Here is a 13,547-nt window from a genome sequence, read left to right on the forward strand (position 1 = left end):
TACATACCCTCAGTCAACTATGCATTTCTCACTTTCGTCCCACCGAATTGAGTAGCCTGTTAATCGATGCATTCAAGATTAAAAAAATCGACTGTATCATACGCATAGAAACCAGAAAACCTTTTAACTCTAAACCTAAGATGTAAGCAAAGATCAAGAAGGTGAAAAAGGAAGGAGGAATCACGGACATAGATCCATGGTGTGGTTCCTACCGAATGGGGCAGTTATCCATTACGATATCTGCGTCGATCGGATCAACCAGATCAGATGATTCCAGAGTTAGGGAGCCGAGAACAGAACCCTAACCCTAAAACGATCCATGAGAGGGACGGTTGGGGATGGCCGGATCTCTAATGACGACGTTCCGCTTCAGTTCTTCGTGAGGAGGACGGAGAGATCATGGGTCGGCGACTATACAACCCCAAAATAATCCACAAGGGAGAAGGTTAGCGAACGCATTACCTCAGGACTGAAGGGCGATGGCGTTCCACATCTTAATCATGAGCCGCTTCGGCATCTTCGAAATGGAGAAGTAGGAGGAGGAGGGGCCGCCGGCTATGCAACCATTCTTGATCTTGAGCCACTTCGGCCTCTTCTCGAGCTTACGATGGCCAAGGTGGGGCCGCCATGGATGCAACCCTTACTGAACTTGAGCCATCGGCTTCTTCGATGTGGAGGAGGAGCCGCCGGGCGGAAGATGCAATCCTTCTTGATCTTGAACTGCTTCGGCTTCTTTGATATGGAGAAGAGGAAGCGGGACCACCAGCTATGCAACTCTTCTTGATCTTGAGCCGCTTCGGTTTCTTCGGTGTGGAGAAGGAGAAGGAGGAGCCACGGGGCGATGCAACCATTCTTGATCCTGAGCCGCCTCGGCCACTTTGACATGGAGGAGGAGGAAGGGGAGGAGCCACCGGCTATGCGACCCCTCTTGAGCCGCTTCGGCCTCTTCGATGTGGTGGAGGCAGAGGAGTGGGGGATTTCGAAGCAGAAGGAATCGGAGGTGAGACAAGAGACCGAAATCGCTAGCAAGATCGGCCACACTTCAAGCTCTGCTTTTAAATGGGGCGATGCCACCGGTTGAGATGGCGCGCTTCCTTACATACGACGACCAAGGTGAGGAGGTCGGGGTTCTATCACTTTACACCAAAAAGTCACCAATTAATCGAGAAATTTGGACTTGCTACCAAAATTATAAGATATATATATATATATATATATATATATATATATATATATATATATATTGGTATACTAATTTTAATTTAATATGTGTGAAACTCGGGTATTATAATTTTTTATTCTCTTGAGATTAAATCTACATGAGGATGTGTCTTTATTTTAGGTGATAGTGTTATCTCTTGAGAGTCTATTAAGCAATCTATCATTGCTAAAAGTACCATAGAAGTTAAATTGATTGCATTAGATATCATGGCTTAAAGATTTTTTTCAAATTTATCTTTGGTTTAATTACCTTTGCCACCTATTTCAATTGATTTAAGAGCTGAAATAGAATTTTCGATGAAAAAACTTATATTAAATTCAGAAAATAGTAAACATATTAAAGTTACATAAAAGTGTGACATGATGTTCATTCAATTGTTATATTACATTAAATTAAAATTGAATAAAATCTTATTAATTTACTTACTAAAAACTTAAATAATCGAGACAGGTTTTTACCTATAATAGGCCTACAAGCAGTAAGAACCTAACCTTTGTAATGGATGACATTTTAAAGGAGCTTTGATTTGATAATAATAAGTTGATTGATTAGTCAAGAAGCATGGTTATAAGCACTTTCATAATACATAATATATTTATTATGGTGAATAACTTTAAACCCATCCCTATGGTAATTAGTAACTATATGTAGAGGGATAGGAAGAATACAAAAGAGATCTAAAATTATGTTTTTTTTTATGAGATATAACTTCACACAAATCCCTCCTTGTAAGAGCTCTCCTATATGTGAGTATTTGTAGACGTCTACAACTATATATTTGAGAAATTTCTAAAAACTCTCAAGATTAAAACTAAGATACAAGTGCATAGTTATAAACACATAATCTTAGGATAGGATATTATATTCTATGTATATGATAATGAAAGTTTAGATTAAAGAAACGTTATTCAAAACTTGGTTCACTCCGTTTCATTCAAATACATCTTATTTACACTAAACAAGATTTAAGCATACCACACTGATCGCACAATATAAGTTGAAGTAGTATTTCTTATTTATTTATATTTTTAATATTAAAAAAATTAATTTTTTTTAGAATTATTAAGATTAAGTAACAAAAAAATATTAAAAATTTTCATTTACTCTCTCTTATTTTTTTTTTCTTTCCTTTATCTCATTTTTAACATGTTATTTTGTGGTTTAACATTCGGGTCATTAAAGACCCAAACGTTTACTTGATAAATTTTTTTCTAGAAAACGAAGACTTCTTGATAGTATCTCGTTCTGATGAGGATGTGATTTTCCTTCGAACAACATCAAATCAAACGTGATTATGAATTCTTATTTTCTTTTAACTTTATCTTTTCTAAACACTATTCAATTTACTTTATATATATATATATATATCCATATATATATATATAAGGGTATTAAACTAGACAATTTAATACCCTTATATATATATATCCATTTATATATATATATATATATATATATATATATATTTTCTTTTAACTTTATCTTTTCTAAACACTATTCAATTTACTTTATATTATGAATTCAATTTACTTTATATATATATATATATATATATATATATATATATATATATAAGGGTATTAAACTTCGATAAAAGAAAATTTGTTAACGAGCCAAACTCACATAGTTGTAGTGAGTGTAAATCACATCATCAAATCGTTCCACAAATTCAGAACAGCCCATTCCAAAATAATAATAATAACAATAATAATTCTTAAATAACTGGCAATCTAAAGCGTTGAACTCACCGGTCACCATCCTTCCTTACCTTACAATTCCATCGATCAGTTGCCTCTATCGGTGTCTAGCAAGACTTTTTGCTTCCCCCGTTTACACTCTCTCTCTCTCTCTCTCTCTCCTTGCTCGTCATGTCAATTTCCATCCTTCCTGTTCAAACCTCACCGTGTCAAATTCATCTGTATGTGCGTCAGCAAAACCGCCAAGTAGGGACCCATTTTTTTACCAAACAATGCACCTCTAATATTTTGACAAATATTATATATATATATATATATATATATATATATATATTGTTAATACCCGCGCGAAGATGGTGCCGAGTTATTATTTAGCTTATGTAGATGGGTACCACACCAGATGTCCTCTCTGAACTATTCTTTCTTTAGATTATATTCCATTATACTTTTTCACGTAGATTATATTTTCCCAAGTAAAATTATGTTGACTTAAAAAGTTGCGCAAGTGCATGCTTTTTCAACGTGCTTATCTCACATCCGCCAATTCTATCATATAATCGTTGACAGTTTCCAGTTTGTTGACGCAATCTATTCTGAGTTAATTTTTATGTAATCTAAATTACTAACATTGCAGCAAATGATTTAGATACTAAGTAGCTGTGAGAGTACGGCGTTGACAATGCCTTCATTAGTAAGATCTCGTGGCTCCTCCTCACCGCAGAATTCTTCTCTGTTAGCGGGGGAGCTGACCACTTCGACACTTATAAATCCCTCGCCAAGAGCTTCCCCCTCCACCAAGCCCAACCTCTCCTCTCTTCCTCCACCATTACCACCACCGCTCCATCCTTTCCTACTCGAACTCTTAGAAAGCATGGGATCCAACACGGAAGTGCTGCAGCTGTCACCAGAGGAGGACGAGGAGGCGCGCTTGTATGCCGTGCAGCTGGTGATGGCCATGGCCCTCCCCATGACCCTCAAGGCGGCCATCGAGCTCCGGCTCCTCGAGATCATCGTCAAGGCCGGCCCCGGCGCCAAGCTGAGCGCCGTCGACGTCGCCTCCCAGCTGCCCACCCAGAACCCGCAGGCGGCCGATATGGTAGACCGCATGCTCCGCATACTCGCTGCCTACCGCATCGTCAGCTGCACCGCCGAGCCTGGCGCCGCCGGCCAGCTTCTGCGGAAGTACGGCGCAGCGCCTGTGTGCAAGCACTTAACCGAGAACGAGGATGGTGTGTCCATGGCTCCTCTGTGCTTGTTTGGCCTGGATAAAGTCATGATCGATTTCTGGTAATTCGGGGACTATATATACTATGTAAGAGCTGAAATCTATGGTCGTGTAACAGCTAATGAAATCCTTGGCAGGCACTACTTGAAGGATGCGGTGTTGGAGGGCGGCACCTGCTTCCACAAGGCATACGGTATGACGGCGTTCGAGTACAACGGCAGCGACCCCCGGTTCAACAAACTGTTCAACGAATGCATGAGGAGCCACTCCAGCATCATCACCAAGAAGCTGCTCGATATCTACTGCGGTTTCGACGACGTCAAGGTGCTCGTCGACGTCGGCGGCGGCACCGGAGCCGCCCTCCACATGATCACCTCCAGGCATCCCCAAATCAAGGGCATCAACTTCGACCTCCCTCATGTCATCTCCGAGGCACCCTCATTCCCAGGTTCGCCGTTGATCGATTTCCTTTTGTCACCAAACAGAAGAAAGATATCAATGATACGTAAATGGATCTTGTTTTGCTAGCAGGCGTCGAGCATGTCAGTGGAGACATGTTTGTGAGTGTGCCACAAAGTGACACCATTTTTATGAAGGTTAGAATCTACTGATTACTACTGATAACCGTGACAGTGTTATAACAGATGAATGTTAATGTGCAGTGGATTCTTCATGATTGGAACGACGAGCAATGTTCTAAATTACTAAAGAATTGTTGGAAGGCTTTGCCAGAGAAAGGTAAGCTGATAGTGGTAGAATATATGCTTCCACTGCTTCCTGAGCCAAACTTAAACTTACGAGGCGCGTTCCATTTGGACATCAATATGATGGTTTTCCTTGGAGGAAAAGAAAGGACACAGAAGGAGTTCGAGGCCCTCGCACTGGAAGCAGGGTTTTCTGGATTCACATCTACTTATATTTCCATGTATACTTGGGTCATAGAATTCAAAAAGTAAAGGGTAAATATATATATATATATATATATATATATATAAACAGTTGTCTATGAGTATCTTTTAGTATATGAGATGTAACTCATCCTGCTTGTGTCAATGTTCTTCCTTTGGGTAGTGATTTCGGGCTGGGATTCTCATATGTCCCCCTTGCAAAATATGTAAAACGATGTCAACTATACCTTGATAGTAATTCTGATTCTCCAGACAAAAAAAAAAGGGTACTATATTAGAGGATGTATAAAATGCTCGAATATGTATGTATATATACTTTGGTTAGCAGAAACCCTATGTTTGAATATTGTATATCATCATTTGCATCTGTAAGATTCCAGAATAAAATAGGATCACATTATATATATACATATATATCTAATTTTTTAAATGAAGATGAAACTTACGTCTTTACAATGGGAGAAAAGAGAAATATTTAGATTTTTTACAATAGAGAGAAAAGAGAATATTTAGATTTTTTCATCAATAATCTTTTTTAATATATCTAATTTTTTAAACAAAAACATTGACGAGTTTCTTTGTTACGAGTTCCTCTAACTCTTATTTGATCAGTATATGTCCTTTACCTCAAGTATCAAATCATCTATGACCCCTATAATCCTAACCTTTTCATTGAGATTTGAGTTCTGAATTTTTCTCTTGGTGTTTTTTGTATCTTTAGTTTCTTCTTTGATAATAAAAATCATATCAAATATGAGAGAGAAACTTTGTAAAACCTTTTTGCTACTATTTAATCTTTTAAGTTATCATCATAAAACCTTAGTTGGTTCATAATACAAGAAACTTTTGAGAAAAAAATTAATAATAAATTTAAAATCTTTCAATTTTCAAATTCATGTCGATGAATTTGAAGTCTTGAGATTTGTATTCAAATATAATTTTTAATATTTTTCAAGCTTTGATTTGTAGATGTCTATATGATTTGGAAAAATAGGAACTCATATATTGCTTGGAAAAATAGGAAGTCATTTATTACTTGTTGTAGCATATAGAGGGCTCTTGCATCTTTCTTTCTCATTTATTTTATCTTTTTTATCTTCGCTAATATTAGAATTCCATAGATCATACTCAACAAAATCAATTTCTACCAAATTTTTAATTCGTGAAAAATAAATAAAGTTATCATTTTAACGACTCAAAATTAATAATTTTCATTATTAAAGATAGGAAGAAGTTGATCAAAAATATTTATTCTAATCTTCTCGCTTTTTTCACCTTCTGGATCTATTTGATCCTCTCTAATTTTTTTTAATCGATGTATTTTTGCTAGACTTCTTAAATCCATACCACATATGTTGACTTTCTGCATAACTTTAGAACCGAAGAAGATAATAAAAAGAATGAAAAGTACTTTAAATTTGTAATAATTTAGATTCATATTTATATTAACTAAAAAGAATAAAATATAAGTTTTTAAAATAAGAAAGAAATCGATCATAACCCAATAAATGTTTTCATAGTTATCTATTTATCTTAATTTAAATCTGTATATTTTGTTGCATCTAATGTTAACTACGTGAGTAAGATGGGTCTCGGAGATAACATGAGGGAGATTGTAATTGATGCCCTTGATGTGAGGGTGCTCGGAGGTGATATTTGGAGGGTTATGCCGGTGCCGCCACCAACGTCGACGAGCACCTTGACACTTCGGAAGGCTCGATAGACCTGGAGCAGTTTCTTGATGACGACGGTGGATAGTCTCCTCATGCTGCCGTTGAACAACTTGTTGAACCATGGGTCACTACCGTGGTACTCAAACGACGCCATCCCGGTGGCTTGTTGCAGGAGATGCCATTCTCCAACACCGTGCTCTTTTAATAGTAGCTGCCACCATTGTTAACATAAACCCTATCAGATAGTGCGACAATAAATGAGAAAAGCTGTCGTGCATTGGTTCTCTCTCTCTCTCTCTCTCTCTCTTGATTACCAGCACTCCGGAAGGACCTTGTCTTGGTTCATCCTCATTCATGATGTATTAGATTCTAAGATTTTATCTATGATTTTAATTTTTATTCCTCATATGATTTAAATCAATATACATATTCGACGAATAGTGTGACATATATGATTTTTTATTGATCTATAAAATATTTTATTATTAAAAAATATTAAAAATATATTATATAGGTTTGCAACCATTCAAAAAGTATTCGTTTGTCTTACAAATATTATTTGAAGTAATTATTGACTTGCAAATTATTTTATGGTTTAAATATTATAAAATCCTTTTACAAAATTAGTTCTGAAAAATACTATATGCATCTATAAAATATTTTGTAAAGATCTGTTCAAAAGTTTAATTATCTCTTTAGTATGGCTTTGATATGAATCCCATTGATGTAGGTTAGATATTGATATGAATCCATTGTTGTGTGCTGGCAAGGTGGGAGCAGCTATGTTAGACAGTGGACAGTGTTGGGATGATAAAGAGGGATGATGGTTGATAGTGTCACAGTAAAAAGAGATGGTTGTGATATGATTCAAATGATATATAAGTATAGAGAGTAAATAAATGCCAAAGTACATGAAAAATATTACATACACTATCAGAAGAGACAATTGTCTTACAAAATACTCAAAGTCTGTTCTTACAATTGTTACCTGGATTCTGGATCATGGCTGCCACAAAATGTGGATTCTCGAATGTATCTCTCTCTGCGTCAAAGATGGAGCAAACAACATTGTAAGTGGAACTCTGTTAAAGAAACCCATGTTTACAATGTATAAAGAAGCACATCAAAGACCAGAGATAGAGATCCATAACAAAACCTGCTTACCGAGGTCCTTGTGAAGATTGACAACGAAAGGTATTGGAAAGAAACAGATCACTGTGGAGGCCAGCCTAACCAAAAAAGTACAGGCAGAAGCAGAGTGTGCTCCTGTCTTCCATTTCTGAAATTTTGATGAAACACTGTCTATAAAAAAATTTCAGACACAAACAGCAAATTACCAAAATTACAGCAAACTATCCAACATCGAGCAAGAACTACTGAGATTAAACTCCCATGAAATAGTTAGAAACAAGTGATGGAGGGAGCACTGGCACAGTGATAAAGCTACAGACTGACTCCTGGGTTCCAGACAAAGCAAGTCAGTTCACTCACCAAGATACTCCAGTAGCAGTCCAAACCAAAGCACTGGACCAACTTCAGAATGCAGTTCGATAGTTTGCAGTCGCCCAGTTGGATAGACATGCTGAACCAACCATCTAGCCTTACATACTCATCCAACCATCACCAACTCCACTACAAGACTGTTAAGATGTTACATATTTAGTGAAAAGTAAAGATCCGATAAGGTTTCTAAGCAATTTGCATGTGTTAAAATATACTTCACAATAATTTTATCCCCGAAACTTTACCGAAATTTATCAAGCTTTTCAACTCCATTAACACCAAAAATAGGTCATTAATTTTTTTTCTTCTTTCAACTAGGTTGACAATCCCTGTTAATAAATTCCACCACCCAACCAACTAGGTCACAACCACCTTCCCCTTCATTTATGAGCCAATTGTATATGCTAGAACAATGCAGTCAAGCCCCTCTGGTACTAATCATAGTTAAGCAAGCAACTAGGTTAGCGACACAATAGTAACCAAGTCAAATCACTCACAACCATGTCCACGGTAAAAGTTGTTCATTATCTGATGGAAACAGAAGAAAAAGTCTATGATGCACACTAATGATTGAAACTAAGCTAAGCATAACATCGACATGTCAACGTTCCACAACCTACATAAAGCAGGCGAACCTAATAAAAATCACGCTCACATTTGGCAGTCTAAATTAAGCAGGTGGTACCGATCCCATGTACACTGAATAACTCAACATTCAACAACCTAAATTAAGCAGATGATACTAATACCAGCTGCACTGACTGATCATTGAAGCCAGAGGTAAGGGAGGTTAGAACCAGATATTATGATTGTTAAATTAGGTACCAGTGGCAGCCCCACTTAGCATTGTGTTAACCTTCTTCAGTAGGCCCTCCATATCCCCAACTAAATTTTCCCTTGCATCATGCTTCATTCCATCAGATGTCCCTGTCTCTTTCAACGATGAAGTAGCAGTCAAAGTAGATATCATCCTTTCAAGACCCTCCCTTATGTAAGGAAGTGGAGGCACTGGATGAGGAGAGCATGCAATTGCCGGTAGACAGCAGAGACAGTAGCTAGCATATGGAGGCCTAAAATAACCAGTCTTATCTGAGCTATTAAAGGCTTTTTCTGCATCAGTGCTTTTGGCAAACACAATACGTGCACTATTGGTCTCTTTTAGCAGCTCTGTTTCTGATTCAATCACGACACCATATTTGCGGAAAGCGGAAGTTAGTTCATTTTGGGAGGGAAGAGGAACTCCATGGGCAAAAGTCAAGAGAAGAGCTCCAGGGTAACTTTGCCTGCATATGTCTTTCTCCAAACCATTCATAATGCCCGTGCCCAAATCAACTAGAGGTACACCAATATTTGCTGGTTTGCTCTTCTTCCTCTTCCGTCCAGATTTGCCTCCTTGTGACCTCTCTGAAAGATCATGGCCAGGTTTCAAAGCCTTTTGACCATCAGCAACTCCCTTGCCCTTCTTCATCTTGTTCCCTACTTCAGCTGGTTGCAAACAACTAACAGGCTCAGGGCACAGTACCACACTTTCTTCAGTAGCTCCATCTTTGTTCTTTATGTTTTTATGCACATATCTGCTCTCCACTGGAACGTTTATGACCTGAGGATCCAGCTTTGCTGGTGATACACTGGTAGCTTCATCCAATCTCATCTTCCTCTTCTTCCCAGCTTTGCCTTGTTCAGAATGACTTTTTGTATCAGCACCAAAACCTGTCTCTGCTTCTGAAATAGCAACACCTTTACTATTCCACCAATGATTCTCGCATTCTCCAACTCCAGAGCTGGTATTGATAGTCACCTTGTTTGAGGATTGGCCACTTCCATCGCAGCAGTCAGTACCGTGTTTCTGGAACGTTAAGAAGTCAGATCCACTAGAGTACATTGAGCTTCGATATTTAATGAAGAAGCCTTTAATCATTTTTGCTGACCGATTCCACTTTAAATGGAGCAGATTTTTTGCTGTACAAAGAAACTCGAAAAGAATCTCTATCATAGATGTGTTCTCAACGCTGAAACCAGGACTACAATTATCCTCTTCCTTATGAAAGGCCTCAGAGTTGCATCTCAATACTGCTGAGATATCAGAATTTACGTCCCTAGAGGCTTCATCAGCCTTCCTTGGTGACTTCACCTCGGTGCCCATTGGTGAGTCAAGAGTCATGGTATATGCACCCAAACAAGTGTAAGGAGGGGACAAGTACTTGCTCCTCTTTCGCTCCCGCCTACCTGAGCAGGGATCTTCTTGGGCTTTAATACTACCACCACCCGTGACCATATCTTCCTCATTCTCGGACTTCATCTGGTGCTTTGCTGCCTTTACCTTCTCCTCCTCCTCAAGGTCATCGCCGTTGCTGAGCTCAACTGTATCCAAATCTGTTTCGGCAATGAGCACTGCCATGCTCCTTCTCTTCTGGCTTTTATGCATATTGCCTTGTGATGTCCTGAGACCTTTTCCGACCCTGCTTCCAGTGATCCAACAGTCGTCATCTCCCTCCTCATTGCCATCACCAAAGTCGCCTGGCGGCACGTCAAGATCGATCTTATCCACCAGCTCCATTATCTGACGGCGAGGATGGCACCCAGGCGCACCATCTGTCCACCCCTTCCCAAAAGCCATCGTCCAACTCTTGAGAGCTGCAACTTCCAACATATCGGCCGCCAGAACATCACAAGCCACATCATGGAGGTGCTCGAGAAACTCGATAGGCTCGAAGTTCGTGACCGGGAGTCTCCCAGGTGGACCTCCAGCATTTTTCCCTCGGGCCTCCGGCGAAACACAGCAGCAAGTAAGCGCCAACTGGAGGCGCTGCCTCATCTCATTCAACGCGCCCTCGACGGCTCCGACGAAGCCCTTCGAGCTGCTCTGCCTCGCCATGCGATGGAACTCCTCGACGAAGGGCTTCAGCTGGGCCGGCTCGCACCACGCAAAGGCGCCGCTACCGAAGCAAGTGACGAAGAAGGAGACATCCCTCCGGTGAACCTTCTTGGCGTCGTCGAGCGCGCGGGACGGATCCGAAACCATCGCCGGCCACCACGGTTGGCCCTTCGTCTTCCCCCACGCGAGATCACCCACGGCGAAAGCGATTTCCCCCGGTGACCCACGGCTAGCCAACCCTAAACCCACACCCTCATCACCAACATGCACAGCCACCCCAGGTTTAGCTTCAGTCCGGGATTGGGCCAGCGGCTCGCCAGCCATGGATTCGTTGGCCTCTAGGGTTTTCATTTCCAGGGAGGAGGAGGAGGAGGAGTTGGGGCAGAGGACGGCAGGCAAAAGGAGAAAATGGATAGGAAGGAGACGCTTACCTGATAGATAAGAAGTTTTGCGGAAAAGGAAAATTAACGTCGATCGGGATTACAGAGGAAAACAACGCAGTTAGAAAATGACAGGTCCCTCCACCGCGGGCGAAGTGACGAGTCGGAGGGGAAGCGGAGGAGATACCACTCGAGCGCTAACTCGTGCCCTTCTCCTTTCTTCTACCTGTCTTGCCTGCTGCGTTGCCAGCGGCCAACCTGTGCAACTGAAGGCTGCTCAGGGGCCCCTCAAGACAGCCACGCCGGGGTCCTTCGCTTCGGCCACCCCGAGGCAGGAAAGAGAGCCCCGGGACCCACTTGTACGGATGAATGTGCGAGTCGTTGCTTGCAACGCGTAAGAAATTACAAGCACAAAATCCGTATGGAACTGTACTCTTCTGTGTGAACGAGCAGCTCTTGTATACTCCTTCCTGTGCAACCTAATAATCCATCTTAACCTTCTTAACTAATCTGGCAGGCCGCTGTATAACGTGTATATATATATATATATATATATATATATATATATATATATATATATATATATATATATATATATATATATATATATATATATATATATGTTAGTGTAAACAACTTTTTAGTCGTGACCTCCGGGTCGACGCGGCTTGGTTCGGGTCCGGATGACGGGTCACCGATTCCTTCGCGAGGAGGTTCCTTGCCGACGCGCCCGGAGAAAAGCGCCTCGCCTTTGTTCCTTCACACAGGTTAGGACGAGAGAACTCGACCTGATCCCTCCGACGATCCAGTAAATAATCACTGGGGGTTTGTTGTATATGTTGGTCTCCCCCTTTTTGTTCGGGATGCAAGGGTATTTATAAGGGGGGTTCGGTGTTACCTGATGCGTCTGCCCGTAAGGGGTAAGATCGTACCTTGCGAGCAGGCGTCTGATATTGCCATTGGCGTAGCGTGTGGAACCGAACATGAGCGATCGTTAATGGGCCTCGGTTGACGTTTTGACCCATGTCAATCACGCGATGTCGGACTAACAGGGGAGCGGGACGTTAGCGGGTGTCATGCGAGTCTTATCGTAATTATTACCCTAATCAATATATAAGACAGACAAGAAGATAAATATGTATATATATATATATACTTTTAATCTACAGTACTTTGAATTCATTCAAAAATATATATTTATATTAGTTAAAAATAAAATATAAATTCTTCTAGATAATAGATAAATTCATCGTATGTCAATAGATCTCCTCAGCTTTATCTATTTATCTTAATCTAAATTTTTATTTTTATTTTTATCTAATTTTAAGTATTTGAATTAATCTTTGGAAAACATATCTTTGGAATTTAAAATAGTTGTAATTTAAAATTATCTTTGGAAAACATAAAAATTTTTTCATCAAAGCTTTTGGTAAGATGATCTTCCATGCTATAGTAATATATTTAAAATTTAATTTTATCAATAAATTCATAAATAAATTTTTTTTTTTGAATTGCTAATGCTAATACTATTGTAATTATATTGATTCTAGTAAAGAATTTATTTTTGAAAAATTCATACCTAAATGGGTTTATCTTTTTAAAACAAGTCATCATTATTAAATTTTAACTTTTATAGTCATTTGAATCTATTTTTTTTTTCTAGGGCAAATCTATCCATTTTTAAGTTTTTTTTTCTTCAATAGCTTGCATTTCGTCATTCATTGCTTGTATATATTCTTCTTTCTAAGCTGCAACTTCAAAACAAATAAGTTTCAAGGTAAAACAAGCTAAATCACTAAACTGATATATGTGAAAGATTAAGAAATTTTCTTTGAGGTGTTTCATTATCATTAGAATAACCTGAATTAGAATAAGTTAAAATATGAGAAGATTTTGGTGATGTATTAATAACAGGCAATATATCATATGCCTTATCTACTTCTTCTCCTATAATTATTAAAATTTCAACTGCTTTATAGTTCCAAACTTTTTTTTATTAAGAATAATATCACGATTTATAATTAGTTTCTTAGTTGTAAGATCATAAAGTCTAAAATCATATGT

The 13,547-nt window shown here is 39.0% G+C and overlaps 2 protein-coding genes across 2 annotated transcripts; one reads left to right on the top strand and one right to left on the bottom strand.

The window, feature by feature from the left end:
- The first annotated feature begins 3,723 nt into the window (after positions 1 to 3,723).
- On the top strand, positions 3,724 to 5,230 carry LOC135672614 (caffeic acid 3-O-methyltransferase-like). The gene is made up of 4 exons (XM_065181112.1): positions 3,724 to 4,206; positions 4,282 to 4,592; positions 4,676 to 4,740; positions 4,807 to 5,230. The coding sequence occupies exons 1-4, from the start codon at positions 3,791 to 3,793 to the stop codon at positions 5,098 to 5,100; spliced, it is 1,086 nt and encodes a 361-aa protein (XP_065037184.1). The 5' UTR covers positions 3,724 to 3,790; the 3' UTR covers positions 5,101 to 5,230.
- Positions 5,231 to 8,134: 2,904 nt separating this feature from the next.
- LOC135666721 (PWWP domain-containing protein 3-like) lies at positions 8,135 to 11,728 on the bottom strand. The gene has a single exon (XM_065178345.1). It carries the CDS (start codon positions 11,452 to 11,454, stop codon positions 9,046 to 9,048), a length of 2,409 nt encoding a protein of 802 aa, XP_065034417.1. The 5' UTR covers positions 11,455 to 11,728; the 3' UTR covers positions 8,135 to 9,045.
- Positions 11,729 to 13,547: the final 1,819 nt, after the last annotated feature.

This window comes from Musa acuminata, chromosome BXJ1-4 (genome assembly GCF_036884655.1).
Source record: "Musa acuminata AAA Group cultivar baxijiao chromosome BXJ1-4, Cavendish_Baxijiao_AAA, whole genome shotgun sequence".
NCBI classification, from domain to species: domain Eukaryota; kingdom Viridiplantae; phylum Streptophyta; class Magnoliopsida; order Zingiberales; family Musaceae; genus Musa; species Musa acuminata.

Coding starts and splice junctions, on each gene's coding strand:
- LOC135666721 (XM_065178345.1), bottom strand. CDS start 11,454: ATGAAAACCCTAGAGGCCAACGAATCCATGGCTGGCGAGCCGCTGGCC.
- LOC135672614 (XM_065181112.1), top strand. CDS start 3,791: ATGGGATCCAACACGGAAGTGCTGCAGCTGTCACCAGAGGAGGACGAG. Junction 4,207..4,281: donor AAAGTCATGATCGATTTCTG/GTAATTCGGGGA, acceptor AATCCTTGGCAG/GCACTACTTGAAGGATGCGG. Junction 4,741..4,806: donor GTGACACCATTTTTATGAAG/GTTAGAATCTAC, acceptor GTTAATGTGCAG/TGGATTCTTCATGATTGGAA.